Below are 25,965 nucleotides of genomic sequence, written 5' to 3'. Positions count from 1 at the left end.
AAATTCTGATTACTCTCCAAATGAGTTTTTGCCGTGTCAAGGGTTACACTATCTCAAAACATACAGGTTGAGTCAGGAGAAAAAGTACATACTTTGAGAGCTGAACAAAAAACTTCATATCAAACATATGTGTTCTGAGGCAGACGTCTATAATGTCAGTTTTGTACGTTTTTATTTAACAAATCGAAAACCGCACCCTTTAGCGAAAAGGTCTTGCATTACGAAATTAAACTACGTTATAAATTTACTGCAAAAAAGGCCCTGTTCGTTTTTTCTTGGGCTAGTATTTCGCCTTAAGAGAGCGAGAAAATATATACTCCTGGAAATGGAAAAAAGAACACATTGACACCGGTGTGTTAGACCCACCATACTTGCTCCGGACACTGCGAGAGGGCTGTACAAGCAATGATCACACGCACGGCACAGCGGACACACCAGGAACCGCGGTGTTGGCCGTCGAATGGCGCTAGCTGCGCAGCATTTGTGCACCGCCGCCGTCAGTGTCAGCCAGTTTGCCGTGGCATACGGAGCTCCATCGCAGTCTTTAACACTGGTAGCATGCCGCGACAGCGTGGACGTGAACCGTATGTGCAGTTGACGCACTTTGAGCGAGGGCGTATAGTGGGCATGCGGGAGGCCGGGTGGACGTACCGCCGAATTGCTCAACACGTGGGGCGTGAGGTCTCCACAGTACATCGATGTTGTCGCCAGTGGTCGGCGGAAGGTGCACGTGCCCGTCGACCTGGGACCGGACCGCAGCGACGCACGGATGCACGCCAAGACCGTAGGATCCTACGCAGTGCCGTAGGGGACCGCACCGCCACTTCCCAGCAAATTAGGGACACTGTTGCTCCTGGGTTATCGGCGAGGACCATTCGCAACCGTCTCCATGATGCTGGGCTACGGTCCCGCACACCGTTAGGCCGTCTTCCGCTCACGCCCCAACATCGTGCAGCCCGCCTCCAGTGGTGTCGCGACAGGCGTGAATGGAGGGACGAATGGAGACGTGTCGTCTTCAGCGATGAGAGTCGCTTCTGCCTTGGTGCCAATGATGGTCGTATGCGTGTTTGGCGCCGTGCAGGTGAGCGCCACAATCAGGACTGCATACGACCGAGGCACACAGGGCCAACACCCGGCATCATGGTGTGGGGAGCGATCTCCTACACTGGCCGTACACCACTGGTGATCGTCGAGGGGACACTGAATAGTGCACGGTACATCCAAACCGTCATCGAACCCATCGTTCTACCATTCCTAGACCGGCAAGGGAACTTGCTGTTCCAACAGGACAATGCACGTCCGCATGTATCCCGTGCCACCCAACCTGCTCTAGAAGGTGTAAGTCAACTACCCTGGCCAGCAAGATCTCCGGATCTGTCCCCCATTGAGCATGTTTGGGACTGGATGAAGCGTCGTCTCACGTGGTCTGCACGTCCAGCACGAACGCTGGTCCAACTGAGGCGCCAGGTGGAAATGGCATGGCAAGCCGTTCCACAGGACTACATCCAGCATCTCTACGATCGTCTCCATGGGAGAATAGCAGCCTGCATTGCTGCGAAAGGTGGATATACACTGTACTAGTGCCGACATTGTGCATGCTCTGTTGCCTGTGTCTATGTGCCTGTCGTTCTGTCAGTGTGATCATGTGATGTATCTGACCCCAGGAATGTGTCAATAAAGTTTCCCCTTCCTGGGACAATGAATTCACGGTGTTCTTATTTCAATTTCCAGGAGTGTAGAAAATCTTGAGCGTCGCGCATGCACTGTAGCTTAGGTAGGTTTTGTAGGCCAGTTTGAGGTAGTTTCCCAGCTTTATGGACCACAAGAGTCCTGCATCAAATTTTTCGTCCTGAATTCCGTTACACTACTGTGGTGCGTTGTAAACAATGATAACGTATTGAGTAACACATAAAAGAAATACCAATGTACACTAAACGTGTTCTGTCTTGGAAACCATTCAGAATAGGGTATATGTCCATATGATGCGTTTTGCTCAGAATCACCAATACTATCACACCTCAAAGCATGTACCTTTCCTCAGCCGGCCGATGTGGCCGAGCGGTTCTAGGCGCTACAGTCTGGAACCGCGCGACCGCTACGGTCGCAGGTTCGAATCCTGCCTCGGGCGTGGATGTGTGTGATGTCCTTAGGTTAGTTAGGTTTAAGTAGTTCTAAGTTCTGGGGGACTGATGACCTCAGATGTTGTCCCATAGTGCTCAGAGCCATGTACCTTTCCTCCTCAGTCACCCTATATGCAAAAAATGGCTCTAATCACTAAGGGACGTAACATCTGAGGTCGTCACTCCCCTATAATTAGAACTACTTAAACCTAACTAGCCTAAAGACATCACACACATCCATGCCCGAGGCAGGATTCTAACCTGCGCCCTATATGCAGTTTCTACAAGATAATGTATTACAGTTTCTAACTGTAATACATTATCTTGTTATGTTGAATCTGTAGCATAAGATTTCATCTCTTAATGACTATATTACGAAAACATTTTTAATTTTGAAGTTCGGGATACAATCATACGAAGTATTTCCCGTGCAACTAGGGAGACGTCTGTGTCCTCGTCCTCGAAGGGACACATTGAACCCTAGTCTTTCGACCATTTCTTAACAACAAGATTACTCTACAGGTGAAATCATCATCATCATCAACATCATCATCATCTTGAACAGCTTCCAGCCCCAAGCTGTGTCTGTTTGGATCACAAACCTCGCCATCTAGTCCTCTTCTCCCACAGGTTTTCTGTATGCACTCTGGTCCAGTCCTCACGTCTTTTTTCAACACACTCTTTCACACCTTTTAGCCATCCATCCCTTGATCCTCCCCTTGGTGATTTCCTTCGTATTTCCATTTCTGTTTCTTGTTGGGAAGTCTCTTGTTTTCTATTCTCTTTAAGTGTCTATACCATCGTAGCTTTGATGTTTCTCTCCCGCTCTGCAAAGTTTCCTCTTTCACTATTTTCCTTCCCCTTTCATTCCTCATCCTATCTCTCCTTATTACTCCTAACCTACTTCCGACGAACTTCATTCCACACTCCTGTAACCTGCTTACATCTCTTTTCTTCATTAACCATATTTCAGATGCACAGATCAATACTGGGATGTAAAACTTCTATGTATCACTTCTTTGCTGTTTTGTGTGACGTCTTTGTTCCAAACCAGGCTCCTAACATTTGGCAGGAGTGCTTCCGCCTGTCTTCCACGTTCACTGATCTCTCTCGCGTTTCTTCCATTTTTTTTCTGTCATACTTCCAAATACTTGACACTTTCCACCTTCTTCAATTGTTCACCTCCAATCCTTATTCTGCGAATCGGTCCATTTTTCTTTATAGTTGAATTTTTCAGGAGAAATAGTTTTAATAAAAATTTACGTCGGTGTTCAGGATTCAATCACAACAGATCAATGCAGGAGAGATTAGAGCCGGTATGATACCTGTTCTATCCTACGTCGACTATGCAAGTCAAGTAACGCCCATTTTAGTAACATTTTGTGGTAGGTCGCTGGAGTATACTCATACCATACGACTGAAAAAAAAAAAAAACACTGATAGTTTCCATTTGAACAAGGTTTCATCAGAAACAAGGGTTTCGTCAAGAGCGCCCCAGGAAACTGTGATGGGACTGCTGTTATTTTCTATATACATAAATGATATGGCGAACAGTGTGGCCAGCAATTTGCGTTAGCTTTCTGATGATGCTGTGATGTACGGGAAAGTGTCGAATATGAGTAACTGTAAGATGATACAAGATGAGTTGGACAAAATGCCTAGTTGACGTGATGAATGACAGCTGGGCCTACATGTAGAAAAATGTAGGTTAATGGGGATCTCAACTACGCACAGTACAGGTGCTTGCCGCGTATACATGTATATGCAGATGTAGATGCTTCCATATTATGGATTTGTAAGTCCCTAAAATTTCCTCTGCAGCGATCGTGTGCGATTCAGTTCGCTACGTTCGTCATCAGATCAATAGGCCGCATAAGGTGCTATCCAGGTGCACCTGCTAAAGGTATTACTTTAGTTTTTCTTAGTGAGGAAGCTGGATTATAAGGCCATCAGCAACGCTGGATCGAAGATATGGTAGCAAGCAGAACTGAGGACATCGCTCTGAAGGGAAGAAGCCTTTAGATATGAAACTAGCCTCGGACGCTCGTCGAGTAAGTGATATGAGGCAGTTTTTGCGTACAGTATTTAAAAATATATTTGTGAATGACATCGAAAACACCATGAGAATTTTGTCGTACGATGCATTTCTGTACACAAAAGTCCCAACGCCAGAAAATTGTACTGAAAAAGGTAGAGCCGCAGAGGGTTCGACGATTAGTATTGCAAACTCGCAGTTCATGACTAATTGTAACAAATATGATGCCTTGAGCATAAGTCTGCTGAATGGCAATTGCATCATTCATGACCAATTCCTTGGAAACAATTGCAAACGTAAAATTTCTAGGGCCATGTGTCAAGAATGGTATAACTTGAAACGAACACAACGCCTAATTGTAGAAAAGGCAGGCGCTAGACTGATATTCACTGAATGACTGTAACGAAAATATATTTCATTCACTAAACAAGCAGCTTGCTAAACCTCAAAAAAAAAAAAAAGAAAAAAAGGTGTGAAATCTTATGGGACTTAACTGCTAGGGTCATCAGTCCCTAAGCTTACACACTACTTAACCTAAATTATCCTAAGGACAAACACACACACCCATGCCCGAGGGACGACTCGAACCTCCGCCGGGACCAGCCGCACAGTCCATGACTGCAGCGCCCTAGACCGCTAGGATAATCCGCTAAACCGCCGTTAGCTAGATTCTTCAGAACTCTTTATTACACTGGGGCACTTACCAAATTGTATTGATATAGGAGACATAAAATAATTAAGAAAGAACTAGACATTTCGTTATGGATTCGTTAACACAGGACAGATATTTCGGTTTAATGGCCTTTAGAGAATTACATCCATATAAACACAACCAAGAACGGGTGCGACGAGGATAGAAAAGTAAGTCGGCTGTGTCTTTTTCAAAGAAATCACCTCATACTCCACGTTAATCTAGCTGGGAAAATACGAAAGAGCTGTCATAGTAAATGACTATGAGTCTAAAACTAGAGAAATAGGAGACCACACATAAGTTTACAGACAGCCGGTTCTCCTGCGCACCATTCTAGCACAAATCTACATACATACGCCTGTAAACCACTATGAAGTGGGTGGTAGAGGATGCTAATCATTGTACGCCATGTTAGGGTCCCTCCTGCTCCGACCGCGTTTAGAGCGCGCTAAGAAAGACCGCTTTGTGAGCGCCGTAATTAGTTTGAATATTGACTTCACAATCCCTACAAGAACGATACGAAGAGGACTGAAGAATATATCTAGATTCTTAACTAAATACTCGTATCTGATACGCTGTTCTGCCAATCAAACAAACCCCTATACCGTCTCACTACATATGCGCTACCTGACCAAAAGTATGCGGGCGCGCTATGAGACACGGAATTGGCCACTAGACGTCACGAGAAGCCGACCCGCCAGTTTAAAAGGACGCGGGGCTACTGTGTTATCGCAGAGAGGCAGTAATGGCGGAGCGGGTAGAACAGGAGACTGCAGTCACTTCCAACGTGAACTAATCACTTTATATCACCCGAGTAACAAATGCACGGGTGACATTTATGTCCATCTAAAGCTGCCCGTGTCGACTGTTCCTGATGTGATTGTGAAGATGCGAAGGAACAGCCACAGCCAAACCGAGACCAGACAGATTTGATGTACTGACGGACAGGGACCATCGAGTTTTCCGGAGGGTGGTTGTAAAAAGATAGCATCGAATCAGCGGAACGAAACACCCGTATGTTCCAAAGTGCAGCCAGAAGTCCAACTAACACAATGAGTATGCGTATGGACTTTTAAAAAAAAGGGGGTACAGTGGTGGAGTAGCTTCACACAAGCGACACATTTCTCTGGTCAGTGCCAAGCGACGCTTAACGTGGTGTGGAAAACGACGCCAATGGACAGTGGATGGCTGGAAATTGGTGATTTGGAGCGTTGAATCACTTTATATCCTGTGGTAAGCCAATGGAATGGTTTGGGTTTGTAAATTGGCTGAAGAACATTACACGGCATCATGTGTAGTGGGAACAGTGGAGTACGGAGGAGGCTGTATTAAGGATAAGATAGTGGTTTTCGAGGGTAGTGAGTTGTATTCTTATTGCGCTCAAGAAAACGATATATGCAGAAGGATATGAGCGCATTTTACAACACTGTTGGCAGCTTACAATAGCGGAACATTTTGGGGACGATGATTGTATCAGCAAGGCAGTGCACCTTGTTATAAAGAAGCATTTTCGAGGCAATGGTCTGACGATAACAACAAGCCTGCCTATAATACAATGTTAAACCTAATGGAATAACTTCAGGTTGAGTTAGAACGTCGACTTCTCGCTCCAGACACTAGCTTCAGTTCTTGAGAAATAATAGGCTGACAGTCCTCCGCAGACATTCGGAGACCTCGTTGAAAGTCCCCACCAAAGCTTAAACCACCATTTCTTTTTTTTTTTTTGTCATCAGTCTACTGACTGGTTTGATGCGGCCCGCCACGAATTCCTTTCCTGTGCTAACCTCTTCATCTCAGAGTAGCACTTGCAACCTACGTCCTCAATTATTTGCTTGACGTATTCAAATCTCTGTCTTCCTCTACAGTTTTTGCCCTCTACAGCTCCCTCTAGTACCATGGAAGTCATTCCCTCATGTCTCAGCAGATGTCCTATCATCCTGTCCCTTCTCATTATCAGTGTTTTCCACATATTCCTTTCCTCTCCGATTCTGCGTAGAACCTCCTCATTCCTTACCTTATCAGTCCACCTAATTTTCAACATTCGTCTCTAGCACCACATCTCAAATGCTTCGATTTTCTTCTGTTCCGGTTTTTCCACAGTCCATGTTTCACTACCATACAATACTGTACTCCAGACGTACATCCTCAGAAATTTCTTCCTCAAATTAAGGCCGGTATTTGATATTAGTAGACTTCTCTTGGCGAGAAATACCTTTTTTGCCATAGCGAGTCTGCTTTTGATGTCCTCTTTGCTCCGTCCGTCATTGGTTATTTTACTGCCTAGGTAGCAGAATTCCTTAACTTCATTGACTTCTTGACCATCAATCCTGATGTTAAGTTTCTCGCTGTTCTCATTTCTACTACTTCTCATTACCTTCGTCTTTCTCCGATTTACTCTCAAACCATACTGTGTACTCATTAGACTGTTCATAAAGGTAAATAATGGACGCTCACCATATTAGTGCCTACTGGTAGGGGTCCGGATATTTTTGTCCAGGTAATATATGTCTACGTCTACACAGACACTCCGCAAGCTATCTATACGCCCTAATTTCTCGTATTTCATCTTGGCGGTCATTGCGTGTAATGTATGTTGGCGGAAGTAGAATCGTTCGGCAGTCACGATGAAATTCCGGTTCTCTAAATTTGAGACGATTGCATATGAAGTGTTAGCCCCGCTTTGTATAGGTCCCACACAATTGGGAATTAGTTAATTACGGGGGAGGGAACCAAAGAGCAGGTCATCGGTCCCATCTGATTGGGGAAGGAAGTCAGCCGTGTCCTTTCAAAGCTACGATCCCAGCATTTGGCTAAAGCGATTTAAAGAAATTGAGGAAAACCTAAATCAGGACGGCCGAACGTGTCTTTGAAGCGTCGTTCTCCAGATTGCAAGTCGCGTGTGGAAACCACTGCGCCACCTCGATCGATAATTGAGGAATTATCTAACTTGAGACACACTAGTTGTTTTGTGAGCAGTCCATTGCGTTTTTCCAATATTCTGTCGTTGAATCAAAGTCTACCATCTATCTTACCTACGACCACGTGATCATTACATTTCGTATCCCTAGAAATTGTAGCGTCCAGATGTATGTATGAGTTGCCTGATACCAGTTGTGATCCACTGATATTGTAGCCATATGATACTATTTTTCTGAGTTTCGGCCGGCCGGTGTGGCCGTGCGGTTCTAGGCGCTTCAGTATGGAACCGAATGACCGCTACGGTCGCAGGTTCGAATCCTGCCTCTGGCATGGATGTGTGCCATGTCCTTAGGTCAGTTAGGTTTAAGTGGTTCTAAGTTCTAGGGGACTGATGACCACAGATGTTAAATCCAATAGTGCTCAGAGCCATTTCTGAGTTTCGTGAAGCGCGAAATTTTACATTTCTTGAAATTTGAAGCAAGTAGTCAGTCTTTACACCACTTTTAAATCTTATTAGGATTTGAGTAGATATTTGAACAGCTTGCTTTAGATAGTACTTCATGGTAGATAAGTGTAGACGTGGGGAGCGGTGGCGGGGAGGATATTAGCGGTAAGCTACAACATATGGCTATAAAGTAATGGTACTATTGCTGTAAAATATTTTATTTCACAAACAAACGTATTACTATTACCCTCACCTACAATGCTCTATGCCAATTTTTCATTGATGGAAACTGTGCTGGAAGTATTCCGCTGTGAGCTCCTCGATGACACGTGCTACTTTTTCTTTCGCTGATTCAGTGGACTGAAATCTTGTTCCTTTTAAAGCAGATTTGACCTTGTGGAGTAGATAAGTCACATTGTGCTAGGTGAGGCGAATAAGGCGCGTCGTCTAACAATGAGACGCTGTATTTCGCTAGAAACCTATTAACGGACAATGTGCATAGTGGTGCGTTGTCTTGATGCAAAACCATGACTTTTTCTTCCACAATTATGGTGTTTCTTTTCTCATTTTGTCGCGGAGTTGAGCAAGAACCTAAAGTTTCTAATGTTCATTTAGTTTGACCTTTAGGAATCCAGTGAAGATGCACAGTTCCATGACAGCGAAAGAATTATGATCATCGCTTTGAATCTTGACTTGCTGATTCGAGCTTTTTTAGCTCTTTGAATTTGGGCCCTTCTAGTGCAGGGACAGGCGCATAATTTCCGAATAATACGTGAAAAACCTAGATTCGCCACATGTTATCAAGCTTTCCAAGAAATTAGGATCATTTTCAATCGCCTCAGTGTCAGTACAAGCGTTTTAACGAGCTGCTTTGCGTTCGATCGTGAGAATTTTAGACACAAGTTACGCACCCACTTTTCTCACCTTAAACTGGTTATGTAAAATTTGGTTTACGCACCCTCTGTCAATTCGCACAGTGTCAGCAGTCGACCGAATACACAATCGATGGTCAGGTCTAATCAGATTACCCACTTTTTCGATATTTTCATTCCGTGTTTGATGTTTCAGGGCGTCCCTCTTGTGAGTCATCTTCAACTTCTTTTCGGCCATCACGTAAAGCTTGAACAAATAAAAAACTCTCATATCTCATATCAGTCTTCACCATACAATTTTATAGTGGGTTTCAATGGCACTTTTTCCAAGTTTCATGTGAAACATCACGCCAATTCGTTGCTCTGGTATTACTCTTATCATTTTTTCGGCAAAACAAAACAACATCTCTTACACAAACGAAGGCCACGGTCACATTGATTTGCCTACAGACACTAGAGATGCTGCTTTCGACTGAGAAGGCCTCATGCTTCACAACTATAGGCCCTTTATCTTTGATGCACGGTGATAAGTTTCTATGGGACTAAACTGCTGAGGTCATCGGTTCCTAGTCCGCCCCTGGTAGTTGAGTGGTCAGCGCGACAGAATGTCAACCCTAAAGGCCCGGGTTCGATTCCCGGCTGGGTGGGAGATTTTATCCGGCCAGGGACTGAGTGTTGTGTTGTCCTAATCATCATCCTTTCATCCCCATCGACGCGTAAGTCGCCGAAGTGGCGTCAAATCGAAAGACTTGCAGCCGGCGAACGGGAGGCCCTAGTCACATGACACTTACTTGTCTCTAGGCTTACATGCTACTTATGTGACATAAACTAACTTACGCTAAGGACAACACACACATCGACGCCCGAGGGAGGACTCGAATCTCCGTGGAGGGGGGGGGGGGGGGGAGGAGGTCCCGCGAACTGTGGCAAGGTGCTCTAGATCACGCGTGGCGTCTTTAATGTATGCGTACTTACTATGTGGCAGCATCAGTCCCGTTATTTTATAGCCACACCTCGTTTGTACCTACCGTCACAATCGTGAGGTGACCGCAGTCCTCAGTGTAAAGTGCATTTGAAGCGACCAGCTCCGACCGAGAGCCACCACACTTGCGTATCTTATAGTCAGAGCTAGCATGGTGTGCATCTGCAACCTTCTTGTGAGACTACGGTCTGATGAAGGCTGTTAACCAAATATTTGCAGTAGGGCCGGCCGAAGTGAGCGAGCGCTTCTAGGCGCTACAGTCTGGAACCGCGCGACCGCTTCGGTCGCAGGTTCGAATCCTGCCTCGGGCATGGATGTGTGTGATGTCCTTAGGTTAGTTAGGTTTAAGTAGTTCTAAGTTCTAGGGGACTGATGACCTCAGAAAAGTCCCATAGTGCTCAGAGCCATTTGAACCTTTTTTGTTTTATGCCTTAGGACATGCATACAAAGGTTTTTTTGTTTTCCTGAAGCAAGTGCTATGTAAAATGAGAGTACAACAGGTTAGCGGGGTGAGGGAATGGCGGTTCAGATATTAACAATTTTAACGCCGGGTATTGGCTTCAGCCGTCCAGAGCGAGTTTAAGTGCGTGGAAATGAAGAGGTATGTGGGTGTTTCGCAGTGCGAGGGCGTCCCTAATGACCAGCGGCCAGGGTGCGGGGAGCGACGAATCGAGAGCAGGGCAGGCAGGCAGGCAGTCCAGAGCAGCGTGGTGAGACGAGGGGGGTGGGGTGGGGCACTCAGCCCGCCGCCGCCCACTTGTCAATCGATAATTTGCAATTTAGAGCGAGGTGAGGGCGCTGGGTCATCAGCCGGCGGCCCGCGGCCAGCGGCCGACCGGGGGAGCCCGCCAAATGGCTCAGAAGAAAAACACCCATTTCGAAAATAAAAGGGAAACCTTTGACTTTTAGTCGAGCATTAAGGCCGCGCATCACACCCCCCGCGCAAACTGCGCTCCAAACGAGGGCTGATGCGCCTGAGCTGGCCGCCGCTGCACACGCGCTCCCCCTCGCGGCTCCCCTCGGCGGTCTTTTGTGTCGTCCAGCGGAACCGTGCAGAAATGCGATTTGCCAAGAAATATCGTATACGCTCCCAGGAGGAGGGACAAATAGGCGTAACCGTCGCTTTATCCTCGCAGCGGAGACGCTAACGAAGGTGTAACTGATGTCAGACTGCCAGTTACGATCCCGAATGGAGGGACACAGCTGCATCAATACAAGTGTCAGTTAATAAATGGAAATGTGCATTACGTGGGCGAGGTGAAATTTGCTCGACATGTAACAGTAACCGTGCTCACGTCGGTTAAAGTGGATGTTGCTGGATTGCTAGACATCGCTCTTGTCACAAGTCAGGTGACGATCTGATCTGCGGAATATGGCTATTTCTGAAACACTACCTGACCAAAAAAAAAAAAAAAAGCAAGTGAAGCACCCACATAATATGGTCAGTTGAAATGTCCGGGGCCGTTGAATAAGTAATGCAACACCTTTATCCTGAAAGCAGATTGGTTTTATTTAGCATTCCAATACATCATATTAGTCTTCACTCTTTTGCCTGCAAAACTCTATTTTTCGCCATAATCTCCGCAGTGCAGCAACCTTAAGCCGCCTTACTGGGAGGACCTGTACGCCCGCATGATACCATTCTACTAATCGACGAGGGAGCCAAAGTCTTGCTGCATCAATGGCCTTCCCATAATCTTCATACCGGACAACGGCCTTACCGCAGTGGCTACACCGGTTCCCGTGAGATCACCGAAGTAAAGCGCTGTCGGGCGTGGTCGGTACTTGGATGGGTGACCATCGAGGCCGCCCTGCGCTGTTGTCATTTTTCGGGGTGCACTCAGCCTCGTGATGCCAACTCGACCGAATACTAGCGGCTTCGGTCAAAAATACCATCTTACGACCGGGAGAGCGGTGTGCTGACCCCACGCCTGTCCTATCCGCATCCTCCACCGAGGATGACACGGCGGTCGGAAGGTCCCGGTAGGCTACTCGTGGCCTGAAGACGGAGTGCTTTTATATATATATATATATATTCTTCATACCGCGGAGAGCATCCTTCATTGGGCTAGACAAATACACTCCTGGAAATGGAAAAAAGAACACATTGACACCGGTGTGTCAGACCCACCATACTTGCTCCGGACACTGCGAGAGGGCTGTACAAGCAATGATCACACGCACGGCACAGCGGACACACCAGGAACCGCGGTGTTGGCCGTCGAATGGCGCTAGCTGCGCAGCATTTGTGCACCGCCGCCGTCAGTGTCAGCCACTTTGCCGTGGCATACGGAGCTCCATCGCAGTCTTTAACACTGGTAGCATGCCGCGACAGCGTGGACGTGAACCGTATGTGCAGTTGACGCAATTTGAGCGAGGGCGTATAGTGGGCATGCGGGAGGCCGGGTGGACGTACCGCCGAATTGCTCAACACGTGGGGCGTGAGGTCTCCACAGTACATCGATGTTGTCGCCAGTGGTCGGCGGAAGGTGCACGTGCCCGTCGACCTGGGACCGGACCGCAGCGACGCACGGATGCACGCCAAGACCGTAGGATCCTACGCAGTGCCGTAGGGGACCGCACCGCCACTTCCCAGCAAATTAGGGACACTGTTGCTCCTGGGTTATCGGCGAGGACCATTCGCAACCGTCTCCATGATGCTGGGCTACGGTCCCGCACACCGTTAGGCCGTCTTCCGCTCACGCCCCAACATCGTGCAGCCCGCCTCCAGTGGTGTCGCGACAGGCGTGAATGGAGGGACGAATGGAGACGTGTCGTCTTCAGCGATGAGAGTCGCTTCTGCCTTGGTGCCAATGATGGTCGTATGCGTGTTTGGCGCTGTGCAGGTGAGCGCCACAATCAGGACTGCATACGACCGGGGCACACAGGGCCAACACCCGGCATCATGGTGTGGGGAGCGATCTCCTACACTGGCCGTACACCACTGGTGATCGTCGAGGGGACACTGAATAGTGCACGGTACATCCAAACCGTCATCGAACCCATCGTTCTACCATTCCTAGACCGGCAAGGGAACTTGCTGTTCCAACAGGACAATGCACATCCGCATGTATCCCGTGCCACCCAACGTGCTCTAGAAGGTGTAAGTCAACTACCCTGGCCAGCAAGGTCTCCGGATCTGTCCCCCATTAAGCATGTTTGGGACTGGATGAAGCGTCGTCTCACGCGGTCTGCACGTCCAGCACGAACGCTGGTCCAACTGAGGCGCCAGGTGGAAATGGCATGGCAAGCCGTTCCACAGGACTACATCCAGCATCTCTACGATCGTCTCCATGGGAGAATAGCAGCCTGCATTGCTGCGAAAGGTGGATATACACTGTACTAGTGCCGACATTGTGCATGCTCTGTTGCCTGTGTCTATGTGCCTGTGGTTCTATCAGTGTGATCATGTGATGTATCTGACCCCAGGAATGTGTCAATAAAGTTTCCCCTTCCTGGGACAATGAATTCACGGTGTTCTTATTTCAATTTCCAGGAGTGTATAAGGTGGATAATGCGAGATTTGGACTCTAGGGTATGGTTGAGGAAGAACAGCCCAGTGAAGTTTTCTGAGCTCCCCTCTGGTGCACAGATTTGTGTGAGGACTTGTGTTGTCATGGAGAAGCAGAAGTTCGTTTGCATTTTTCTGGCAACGAACACGCTGAACTCGTTTTTTCAATTTCCTGAGGGTAACACAATACACTTCAGAGTTGATCGTTGCATCATGAGGGAGGACATCAGAAAGAATAACCCCTTCAGAGTGCCGGAGGACCGTCGCCGTGACTTTACCGGCTGAGGTTGCATCTTTGAACTTGTTCTTCAGAGGAGAGTTGGTGTGGCAACACTCTATGGATTGCCAATTTGTTTCTGGTGCGAAGTGATAAACCCATGTTTCATCGCCTATGCCAAAGTTTAACAAAAAACTTCTTACGACGAGCGTCGTAACGTGCAAGCAATTCCTCACAGATGGCCCTTCGTTGCTCTTTATGGTCTTTTGTTAGGGGGCGAGAAACCAGCGGACACACACAAGTACCTCAACTGATGGACTAGTATGTCAGCACTCCCAACAGAGACATGTTCGAGTGTGATGTGTCGATAACATCGAATGAGTGTGCCCGCAAGTTGCTACATTGCAGGAGTGACACCTAAGTGTTGCCAGATGGCACGCCGATATCTGACAGGTTTACGTGACTTTGTTACGATGATTATAGACAACTCGCCCAACGACTCACTACCAGGTTTCAGTACACGTTCTGCAAGCTCCTGTCAATATCTGCGATGCTTTGGTTTTTACCAAAAGGAAATCAATGACAGCCCTCTGCTTGGAACGCACTTTCGTTACCGACGCTATTTTGAAGGTAGATGTAGCGACGCCACTTGTCGGAACTTCAAGAAACTGAAGCGGCAGTATTCCACGATCTCCCACAAGAAATTCCGCGTTATTTCAATAGAAATTGGCCGAGAAAAAATGTGTTGCACACTTACTGAACGCCCCTCGTACATTGGTACACGTACACATGATTGGTGAGTATGTAAATGATTAGAGTTGCAATTCTCTTTCAATTGTAAAACAGCTACCAGAGTGCACTCTGGTGTGCACTCTGGTATTTAAGGGGCGTGAACGCTGTCATATGTTGAGTGTTCATTATGAAGGACACAAAGATGTCATGTACTCGTGTGAGACTGTGTTATTAGCAGGTGACAGTTTCAAAGGCGTATCGGTTAGGCTGACTGGTCGAATCGCGCAGTTTCCAGATTGCTGGGTCATTCGGATGTGACAGTGCCCCGATGTTGGACTGCATCGGAGTGCGATGGCAGACAGACCATCGCCAAGTTTCCAGTACGCCGCGTTTGACTACCACAAGGAAGGATTACCGTATTGTGCATCACGAATGTCGTAACCCCTTCACTTCAGCGCCTGCCGTCTGAGAACAAGGAAGGGCTCTTTGCAACATTCTGCGTCATCCGGCATCATTTGTAGGAGACTAGCAGAAGCCGTTTGAGGAATTACCGTCCCATGTGTAATCTGCTGTTAACACCACAAATCAAAAGGCTGCGTTTGGGGTGGTGACGTAATCGGGAAGCATAGGCTGCTGAGAATGACGTGACATTGTGCTGAGCCAGGAGCAACAGCTGTTTTTCGTTGTCTCCTACATATCTGGGTGCTTCATGTTTTTGTCAGGAAGTTTAAATTGATCCACTCCCAGGTGTATGACCTTCACTATAGTGAGACCAAGACAGAAGTGATGGCACTCAACAGTGACGGGGAACCCGCAAGTGTAAAACGAAGAGACCACCAGCTGAAGTTGTTGGACAGTTTTCTGGACCTCGGAAATATAATCTCCGTAGACAGCTCGCTTAGACTGAAAATTACCAACAGTTTGCAAAAAGATTCTAAGCTCTGTCAACAAGTGAGAACCCTTTAATGAAAAAAACCCTTTAATGAAAAGACATGAGTCCAGAAAATGCAAAAACAATGACATTTAGTAGTTACTTCATGGTACTGGAAGTGTGTATCCTCACAAAGAGAGCGTCATCAAGACTCCAGACATAGAAATGAGATTCCTTAGATCCATCATCCAGAAATTTAAGGTGGATAAGGAAGAACTCCAGGCTCACGAAATACCCTTTACACAGAACCAGCACATCCACACTGCCGGCCGAAGAGGCCGAGCGGTTCGAGGCGCTTCAGTCTGGAACCGCGCGCCCGCTACGGTCGCAGGTTCGAATCCTGCCTCGGGCATGGATATGTGCGATGTCCTTAGATTAGTTAGGTTTAAGTAGTTCTAAGTTCTAGGGGACTGATGACCTCAGAAGTTAAGTCCCATAGTGCTCAGAGCCATTTGAACCATTTGAACCACATCCACACTGTGATGGTACGGTCATGCAATTAGGCTGGAGCCTAAAAGAAGAGTTTGAATGAATTTCGTAGGAGAGGTGGAAGGAAAACATCCTGTGGAAGACCCATAACCTGTTGGACGGACATGATCAGCGATGATCTCGCTGCCAAAGGAAGGGCAATGGATCAAGTTCTCCGTGAGTGGCTGTACATGGGCAGAAGGAGGTGAAGTATGTTCATTGGCCGTATCCTGGAAACTGGAACTGTACAATGTTGTTGTTGATGATGATGGTGCGCGGAAAAAGATAAACTCATACGGTATGACGCCATTCAGTTCTTGATTCTGCAACATCTGTCACCCACACAATTTCATACAAAGTTGGTGAAGACTCATAATGTATCTAAGGTTTCATGTTCAACATTTTAGAAATTGATTACTGAATTGGAACGTGATCATACTTCTCTTCAAGAAGATTCATGTGAAGACAAGTTGACATTGCAAATCACAGTGAATCATGCAGAATGGGTATAAAGTTGCCTTGGAGAATCGGTGACGAGAGTGTATGGCGTAACTGACTGTATAGGTACATCACTGTATAGGCATATGTGTACATCAGTTATATGTGTAGACGTAGTAATATTTACAAATGCTGCACGAAACACAACAATATGTCTCACAACAACAAAAACAGCATAGAGTGCGGAAACTGTTTATGACGATATCTAATGAGCGTTTCTTCACGTGATTCTAAAATGAACCATTAGATTGAAACACCGACCAGGAAACATCATGTATTCGTAGTCACACTATCATCCACGCACACTACTCGCCATTACGCAACTGTTCTGATAAAATTTTCATTTGTCAAATGTCCTGAGATTACGTGTTATTCAGCTGATAAGCTGTAGTGGCGTGCTTGAAAGGAACAGTTTGACAACCAAGGCGTATACTAATATATAAACATTTTAGACAGGCGAAACGATGCTATCCAAGTTTTGGAAGGTACAAAAAGGACAAATGGAGTGCTGTAAATCGTTATGTACGCATTTCCTAGATAACAAGTGATACGTACATAAGTAACACTCACAACAAAGTAAATATTACAGTTATCAGCTAAATTTGTATGAGATACTCGGCTTACGGATAAACTTTGGAACTGAATGGTTTCATTATTTACACACAAGTGTTGCAAACTGAACACACGTGATCTTTTATGAGAACGCACAAGTTTCACGGTTGATGTTACCATTCTGGGCGGAGCTAGCGCTTAAGATGACATCAGTGACCTCCACCGAATTTCACGTTAAATTGTCCATCTACGAATTGCTACGTATGCCAGTTGACAGGTCGGAGTAAGTGTCCTCACCTAGTAAACGACTGTGTTGTTCACTCCCCCCCTCCCATCTTCTGATCATGGCCACTTCCCCTTTATCTATGAAGAAACCTGAATCGTCAATTCCGCTTTTCAAAAACCGGTGAGGTTACTCCCTTTAAGAGCCTTTTGACACTTTTGTAAGAGCTTATTTGAAATGTAAATGAGTTACATCCGTAACAATGACACTGCATCTGAAAGTTATACTTCTTCACGTTTTGCTATAAATGATACCGAAATTCTTGCGGCAGTAATTAGAAATAGTATTGTGCGATTGCTCGACAGGAAAATGGAGAACACATTATGAATACCTGATTCCACAATAACCGCAGAACACTGATGATGACGATGACATGAAAATGAGTATGAACAGTCAGAACCGCAATAAACCTTTTTTTTAATTTTAAAAAAAGTTTATTGCTGTTGTGACTGTAAATATTTACTTTTTGGTAATAAATAAATCGTGTACTCCAGATAGGCAAGATCTCAAAAATTACGATGACTTAAACTGAGATATTGCCCTCCTGTTCTGGCTGTTTTAGTTCTTTGAGAAATGCATCCTTATTAAGTGTGAAAATGGTTAAATGGCTCTAAGTACTATGGCATTTAACATCTGAGGTTATCAGTCCCCCAAACTTAGAACTACTTAAACCTAACTAACCTAAGGACAACACACACATCCATGCCCGAGGCAGGATTCGAACCTGCGACCGTAGCAGCCGCGCGGTTCCGTACTGAAGCGCCTAGAACCGTTCGGCCGGCTTTAAGTGTTATATATGCTACAATTTCTCTCTGGAGAAATGCGGCTTTGTTGTGAGGGCACCTGTCGTAAATAGCTGTTTATAAACTCTGTAAATCATTATCGTTTAGTTAGGCAACTGCAAATTTCTAATGCTCCTCTTCTAGATTGATATCCATGTACGAGCTGTTATATGCCTTCTGAGAGTCACCAAGAGTTACGTACAACATGAAAACGAGTGACTGTACAGCTAAACGCAGAATACTTTTAGTTCCTTGTGACCAGCACCAGCAATTGCTCTAATATATAAGCGCCAAAGAAAATGATATAGGCTTGCGTATTCAAATACAGAGATACGTAAATAGGCAGAATACAGCGCTGCGGTCGCCAGCGCCTATACAAGACAACAAGTGTCTGGTGCAGTTGTTAGATCGGTTTCTGCTGCTACAATGGCAGGTTATCGAGGTTTAAGTGAGTTTGAACGTGATGTTATAGTCGGCGCATGAGCGATGGGACACACCATCTCCGAGGTAGCGATGAAATGGGGATCTTCCAGTACAACTATATCACGAGTGTGCCGTAATTATCAGGAATCCAGTAAAACATCAGTTCTCCGACATCGCTGCGGCCGGAAAACAATCCTGCAATAACGGGACCAACGACGACTGAAGAGAGTCGTTCAACGTGACAGAAGTGCAACCCTTCCGCAAACTGCTGCACATTTCAATGGTGGGCCAACAACAAGTGTCAGCATGTGAACCATTCAACAAAGTACCCTCGATATGGGCATTCGAAGCCGAAGGCCCACTCGTGTACCTTGATGACTGCACGACACAAAGCTGTACATCTCGCCTGGACCCGTCAACACCGACATTGGACTGTTGATGGCTGGAAACACGTTGCCTGGTTAGGCGAGTCTCGTTTCAAATTGTATCGAGTGAATGGACGTGTATGGTTATGCACACAACCTCATGAATCCATGGACTCTGCATGTCTGCAGTGGAGTGTTCAAGCTGGTGGAAGCTCTGTAATTCTGTGGGGCGTGTGTGTTGGTGTGATGTGGGACACAAGATACTCTAGATACGACTCTTACAGGTGATACGTTCGTAAGCATCCTGCCTGATAACTGCATCCCTCATGTCCATTGTGAATTCCGACGGACTTTGGCATTTCCAGCAGGACAATGCGACACCCTACACGTCCAGAATTGAGTCCATGCCACGTTGTGTTGGTTTGCGGCACTTCTGCGTGCTCGCGGGCGCCGTACACGATATTAGGCAGGTGTACCAATTTCTTTGTCACTTCATTATGTCGTCAAAAGGGTACGACGCACCATACAAAAGAAGACACGCTTGTCACTCCACTCTTATCTCATACAACGGGTCCGTCTGATCTTTAAAATTCAGTGCTGATTTAACATAGCCAGTAACTGTTTCCATTGCATCGTGGTCAGATGTTCCACATCACTTTCTCGCTACAGTCAACATCTATCTCATACTTACGACCCTGCGATCGTAACGTTAAGGGCTGGTCAGAGTGCTCCGCCGAGAAGTGACGAGGGAGTGGGTGGAGACTGCGGGGCAGACGTCTGCCTTAACAACAGCGCCGCTGCTCGCGCTTTAGGGCCACTAAAGGGCGGCGGCAGGGTGGAGCATTTTACGCAGGGCGTCTCCTCGCCAGGCTAGATCACCGCGCTGTGCTTTCCACTCGCGGAGGATGCAGCGTCAATACAGTGCACTACTCCTATGCCTTACAAGCGTTCGCAGTAGCTACTAGGAACACAGTCTCGAGAAACCTACAATGCAAAATTTTGTACATGGCTGCACGTTCCGAGACCGTGAATAGTTACAACTGAAAGAAAAGCAGCCCTCGGTCACTATTTTCAACAAATTAACCTGGCGTCAACACTGCTAGGAGTGTCTTCCCCAGAATTTAACTCATAGAATGGTCTATATTCTATAAAATGGTCACAGAATGATGACTAAAAACGTATGATAGGGTATAAGTACGGAATCATCGTGACAGACTGGCGAAACGTCCGTTTCGCAACCTGCACTACACAAGTAACGAGCAGCCCTTAGTGGCTCGCCATCACAGTTTTCTTTATCTTAAATATCTCTGTGGCTAATGCCCTTTTGGCATATTTATTATTTTATAAATGACATATAAGTGCTGCCAGTCTTTCCGTACTTTTACGCTATCATACATTTTTAATCATAATTCTGCGACCATGTTATAGAATATAGACCATTCTTTGTTTTAAATTCTGAGGAAGACACTCGTAGCAGTGTTGAAACCAGGTTAATTTGTTAAAAATAGTGACCGAGGGCTGATTTTATTTCAATTGTAACTATTCACGGTCTCTGAACGTGCAGCCATGTACAAGATTTTACGTTTAATCATTCTTCGACGGTCACAATCCATCTTGAGTCCCGTAAATGCAGCAGACAGAAGCATCGCTGTTTTTTTGGGAATTTTGATGCCGGGCTAGGTTCGGCTTACTGTCGTACTTCCGTGCTTCATGGCACGCGGACCCATGGTTTCTGTTTACCCGACAAATCGCCAACTGCGTGTTTATTGACAGACACGGAATGTTCGGTCCGGTCCATGTCGCAGTTCAGTGTCGTGATTTAATATACCTAACCTCATCATGTGGCTTCTAAACTACAAAACCGGCCGTTAAATAATTCACAGGAGCAGCCAAGTGATTATTACACTGAAGAGGCAAAGAAACTGGTACACCTGCATAATATCATGTAGGACCCCCGCGAGCACGCAGAAGTGCCGCAACACGACAGGGCATGGACTCCACCCATCTCTGAAGTAGTGCTGGAGGGAATTGACACCATGAATCCTGCAAGGCTGTCCCTAAATCCATAAGAGTACGAGGGGGTGGAGATCTCTTCTGAACAGTACGTTGCAAGGCACCCCCAGATATCCAGATAAGCTCAATAATGTTCATGTCTGGGGATTTTGGTGCCCAACGGAAGTGTTTAAAATCAGAAGAGTGTTCCTGGAGCCATTCTGTAGCAATTATGGACATCTGGAGTGTAGCATTGTCCTGCTGGAATTGTCCAAGTCCGTCGGAATGCACAGTGGACATGAATGGATGCAGTGATAAGGCAGGACGCTTACGTACGTTTCACCTGTCAGAGTCATATCTAGATGTATCAGAGGTCCCATATCACTCCAACCGCACACGCCCCACACCATTACAGAGCTTCCATCAGCCTGAACGGTCCCCTTCTAACATGCGGGGTCCATGGATTCATGAGGCTGTCTCCATGCCTGTACACGTGCATCCACTCGATACAATTTGAAACGAGGCTCTTATGACCAGGTAACATGTTTCCAGTCATCAACAGTCCAATTCCTGTGCCTACGGACGCAGGTGAGACGTAAAGCTTTGTGTCGTGCAGTCATGAAGGGTACACGAGTGGGTCTTCGGCTTCGAAAGTCCATATAGATGATGTTTCGTTGAATGATTCGCCCGCTGACACTTGTTGATGGCCCAGCACTGAAATCTGCAGCAAGTTGCGGATGGCTTGCACTTGATCCTCTTCAGTCGTCGTTGGTCCCGTTATTGCAGGGTCTTTTTTCCTCCCGCAGCGATGTCGGAAATTTGATATTTTGCCAGATTCCTGATATTCTCGGTACACTCGTGAAATGGTCGTACTGCAAAATCCCCTACCTCATCGTTATCTCGGAGATACCGTGTCCCATCGCTCGTACGCCGACTATAACACCACTTTCAGACTCACTTAAATCTTGATAACCTTACATTGTAAGAGCAGTACTGATCAAGCAACTGCCCCAGACACTTGTTGCCCTGTATAGGCGTTGCCGACGGCAGCGCCGTATTCTGCCTGTTTACATATCTATGTATTTGAATACGCATGCCTATGCCAATTTCTTTGACGCTTCAGCGTGTTTCCCTTACAGCTGAGCACTAGATGCTGGCGTACGCAGCGAGTGGTTAATGGTGACGACGATCTTTGTCCGCAGCGAGCATCTTCCCGTCGCCGGGCTCTTACTGGAGCAACCCGGGCGCCAACCTGTACTCGAACATCGCGGCGGCGTCGGGCCACACGATGACGCACCACCCCGGCCACCTGGGCTCGTACCCGCACTACGCATGACCCGACCCGGCGTGGGGCCGCGAGTACCGCCGGCTCGCCATGTAGCCGGCCCCCGCCGCTGCCGCCGCCGCCGGCAGCACCCACTGCCACGCGCCGCCAGACGCGGCTCCAGACTCCGGCAGCCACCGCCGCCGGCAGCTGGACGGCCAGCTGGAGGCTCCAGAGGCGCCGCCCGCCTCCCTGCTGGCGGACTGCGTCCAGCCGGCGCACCTGCCGCTGGGCATGCACATCATCGCCGGGCTGGCGGGGAACGCCTTCTCGCCGACCGAGGCGGTGCCCGTGGCTAGAATGATGGCCGTCTCACAGGCAGACGCCAAACTATGAAGCGACCGTGCCGCAGCCGCGGACTGTGTGCACCTGGCGGGATAGTCATCACCCGCCCCACAGTGGTCGGAACTACTCTCTGTGGTGCTTAATTACTCAGTTTCGTGTATTTTCCGTATGGGGCGACACTTTGAAGAGTGCCCGAAAGCGTAAGAAGGTCTATAACCTGAATGCGAAACCTAACACACAGAAAGAAGTCATTGCATTATACTACTTGTCGAATACACCAAATTAATTTACTACACGTATTAAATCATTTCTAGGCGTAGTCGTCATGTCCTCCTAAAAGATTTTATTTATGTTAACGGAGAGCATGGCACATCTTAAGCCGAAAGCCGACATTTTCCTTGTAACCAGACACGTAAAACTGTCTGCAAATGCAAATTAAACTACTTAGCAACAATTCTTGAAGCCACTTACACACTGCTCCTAGTTGTGAAATTTTCCGTATTCTGAACATGAGTGACTGGTATAGCTCATTCACTGCGAGTAACAAATTGCGAATATTTTTGCACTGGGTTCTCTTATTTTGCAGAAACCAACTTCCAAACATCCATTTGTGGAAATTTATGTATATATCAGCAAAGCAGATAGTCGCGTTTGTAAATCACGCCTAGCACCAACCCAATTGATCCAATAATGCTGCTTGCAAAGTTCTTGTGTGCTTGCAAGTTTTTAGGCATCAATAAATGGAAAATTATGTCATGATTAAGAGTGTAGCTTACACGGGATCTCGAAGACAATACTCAATTTTGTGGGATAAGCTATCTCCGTGCCCCACCTAGATTTTATGACAGTTCCTCATATTGTTTTACTGTAACAGAGGAATAATTTTTGAACTCTGAGAACGATCGAGGTATCTATAACAATGTCTCCACTTGGATGAAAATGCGAAATTGATTCAGTAATGTGCCATGTATCTTTCTTTGCAACATGCACTGCAGTGCCTCATATTTACCGTGCAGCACATCTTTTAGGTGGACATGTTAGCAAAACCGACATGAGCGAATTTTCCCATCGGATTCAGGTTGTTTGGTTTTCGCAAGTCACTATATGTAATACCGTAATTAAAATAATTCAGTTACCTTAATGATACAAGAAAGTAGTAAACTGCAATGTAAACTCTACATCATTGTACTGGAGTTACAATACACTATTGTTGTAACACCTTTTACACCAAGTATTCGAATTCATAAACCAATGCAGTTTCTTCAGACTCTACCGAAACTCAGGAATTAATGGGTTTCCTTAAACACCATAAATCTGTGTAATTTACATCTGATGATCAACAGTGTAACTATTGTTTCCAGAAACTAGTTGCTATCGACATGTTTAAAATAACTGATCGAGTGAGACTAAAATTACCTAAATCTGACTTTGGGTTGATGCCTCCTGGTTTCACCCACATCGTATGCAACTGAAATACAAACGTTAACCTAAGTTCAGTATAGCTACGTGCACGTATGAGATTAGAAACCTGTTTTGTATTATAATGCTGAGAAATGTACATACGTTCACGGTTATTTTGTGTAAAGAACATTTGTAACTGAGGTAATGTTGAACGGTATGACTGTATTACGATCTCCGCACGACCAGAAGGGTATTGTAAAAGTGAAAATACTCTAGTCATGTTGTGATATAGACAATGGTGCCGCACATTTCCTAAGAACATTACAACAATATTGTGGACGTGTGTGCTGTTACAGCTAGAAGAAATGTACTTTGTATCAGTTTTGTGATATTCTGTGTGTCTTGATCTTCCAGCTGTTTGTAGTGACATTGCCAGTGAATCAATGGCATTCTAGTGACTTAATACCCTGTCTGTTCCACAAGTTCACAGTCACCCTACACACAAAAAGCTGCTTGTGTGAAAAAGTGTCTAGAAGGATCTCATTCATTGTCAACGCTAACTGTTGCCATGTATATATTATATATATTTAGAAGAAAAATTGTACATACATTCCGACAAATACTCAGGAGCACACGAGCAAGTAAGACGGTCGTGTGTTCTTGATGTTGGGTCGTATCGGTGTCGTAGCGTGCTCATTGTTTGCCCTGTACCCAGTACCGTAAACACAGAAACCCCTCACGACGCTTTTTGCGCATGCGCAGACCGCTAAAGAAAAGTAAATCCTCCATGGATACTTGTTACACGCCGATAGAATTGTGATGTAGATTTAAAACGAATCAAAGAAGGAATGTAAAACGAACAGGAGGGAAGTTAATTTCATATTCTAGTGACTCTCAGTAAATGTTTTTGTTTAATGTAGGAGCAGTCATTGAATGAAATGTCTCTGCGTCCTTCCAGACTGATGATAGCCAATCTTCCAGTGAGATTTCTGTTCGTTATTTGTTTTCAGAACTAATAGAATGAGTTATTCCTTGTATCTACCGCCAGAGACTGGACTGACATCTGACTGCTATCTACATCCTGTTCTAGAAGCAACTGGTCCTTTGTGATCTCATTTTTTATGATTTAATTGTAAATAATGTGTAACACTGAGTTACATCGTCGACACATTCCTGTCTTTCACTCTATTCTAGTCATCTAAACGCCTATTTTTTTAATTATTTGTTGACAGACGGCTGATAAATGGAAATGCGGTACAAATAAACTCGAGCAAAAGCCTTCATTTGTTAATCGTTTAGCAATTTATGACTAGGTTGAAGATTATAAAGTACATGTCGTCTGTATGAGGACGTACTGTATCATCGCACCACTGAAACATCGTTTTCGTGGAAGTATCCTGATTAATCACGGAAACCTGAAGTTGAATTGTTGAGATTTTACTTAGTCCCAGACACGTCAAACTGTACGTCGAACGCCTCACCTTTTGTGGTTTATTTTTATGTACTACGAACTTATTTAATTTTAATTGTTCCTCAACCTTCCGATTAAGCGCCCTATTTTTAAAAATCGTTTAAAATAAAACAATATAATTTTGATAACCATATGCCTATGTATGTAGCTACTTCTTCACCACATAGGTCCTGGTACTGAACTCACTTCCTTTCGCTCCTTTGACATTCATGTCGTACCTGAAAAGAAATTAAGAGGCAGTAAGAGCTTCTACGCACATCATCGCACTTTCTCGTGTTATTTTTGGTTTGGAGCAATGACCCTGGAGGAACAAAGGTTCTGGGCATTTGATAACTGATTTTTATCACCGATTTTCTAGTAACGCGTCCATGTCGTATCCGGGCAATATTTAATCGGCAGTTGCTCTCCCATTAGACGGAGAGCTCTTTTGAGGCATCTGCATATCGTCATACCTTTCAACTCAGTCATAATACTTTGGTAGTCGGCACCCATAATATTGTTATTTTGCGCGTAACGCTGTAACTAGAGTCCCGTAATATACAAGACGTTTCACTGCGTTCCAGAAAGAAAAATTTTCTCTACTCAGGAGTGTGTCGCTGGCATGATCCTTCCTGAAATATTTAGACTTTATGCAGAAGTAGGATTTGAGCCCACTCTTAACCTGTC

General features: G+C 45.9%; 1 protein-coding gene and 1 pseudogene across 1 annotated transcript in view; both read left to right on the top strand.

Moving 5' to 3' along the window:
* Window positions 1-22,154, top strand: part of LOC124546270 (transcriptional regulator ERG homolog) — a 290,203-nt gene extending 268,049 nt beyond the window's left edge. The window contains exon 7 of the mRNA XM_047125024.1: window positions 22,021-22,154. Coding sequence (XP_046980980.1) covers window positions 22,021-22,154 — 134 coding nt within the window. The remainder of the gene's footprint in view (window positions 1-22,020) is intronic.
* LOC124559720 lies at window positions 11,772-11,889 on the top strand (annotated as a pseudogene).
* Window positions 22,155-25,965: the final 3,811 nt, after the last annotated feature.

This window comes from Schistocerca americana, chromosome 1, assembly GCF_021461395.2.
Source record: "Schistocerca americana isolate TAMUIC-IGC-003095 chromosome 1, iqSchAmer2.1, whole genome shotgun sequence".
NCBI lineage: Eukaryota > Metazoa > Arthropoda > Insecta > Orthoptera > Acrididae > Schistocerca > Schistocerca americana.
The sequence above is the reverse complement of the archived record's forward strand: the minus strand, read 5'-3'. Positions and strand labels throughout refer to the sequence as shown.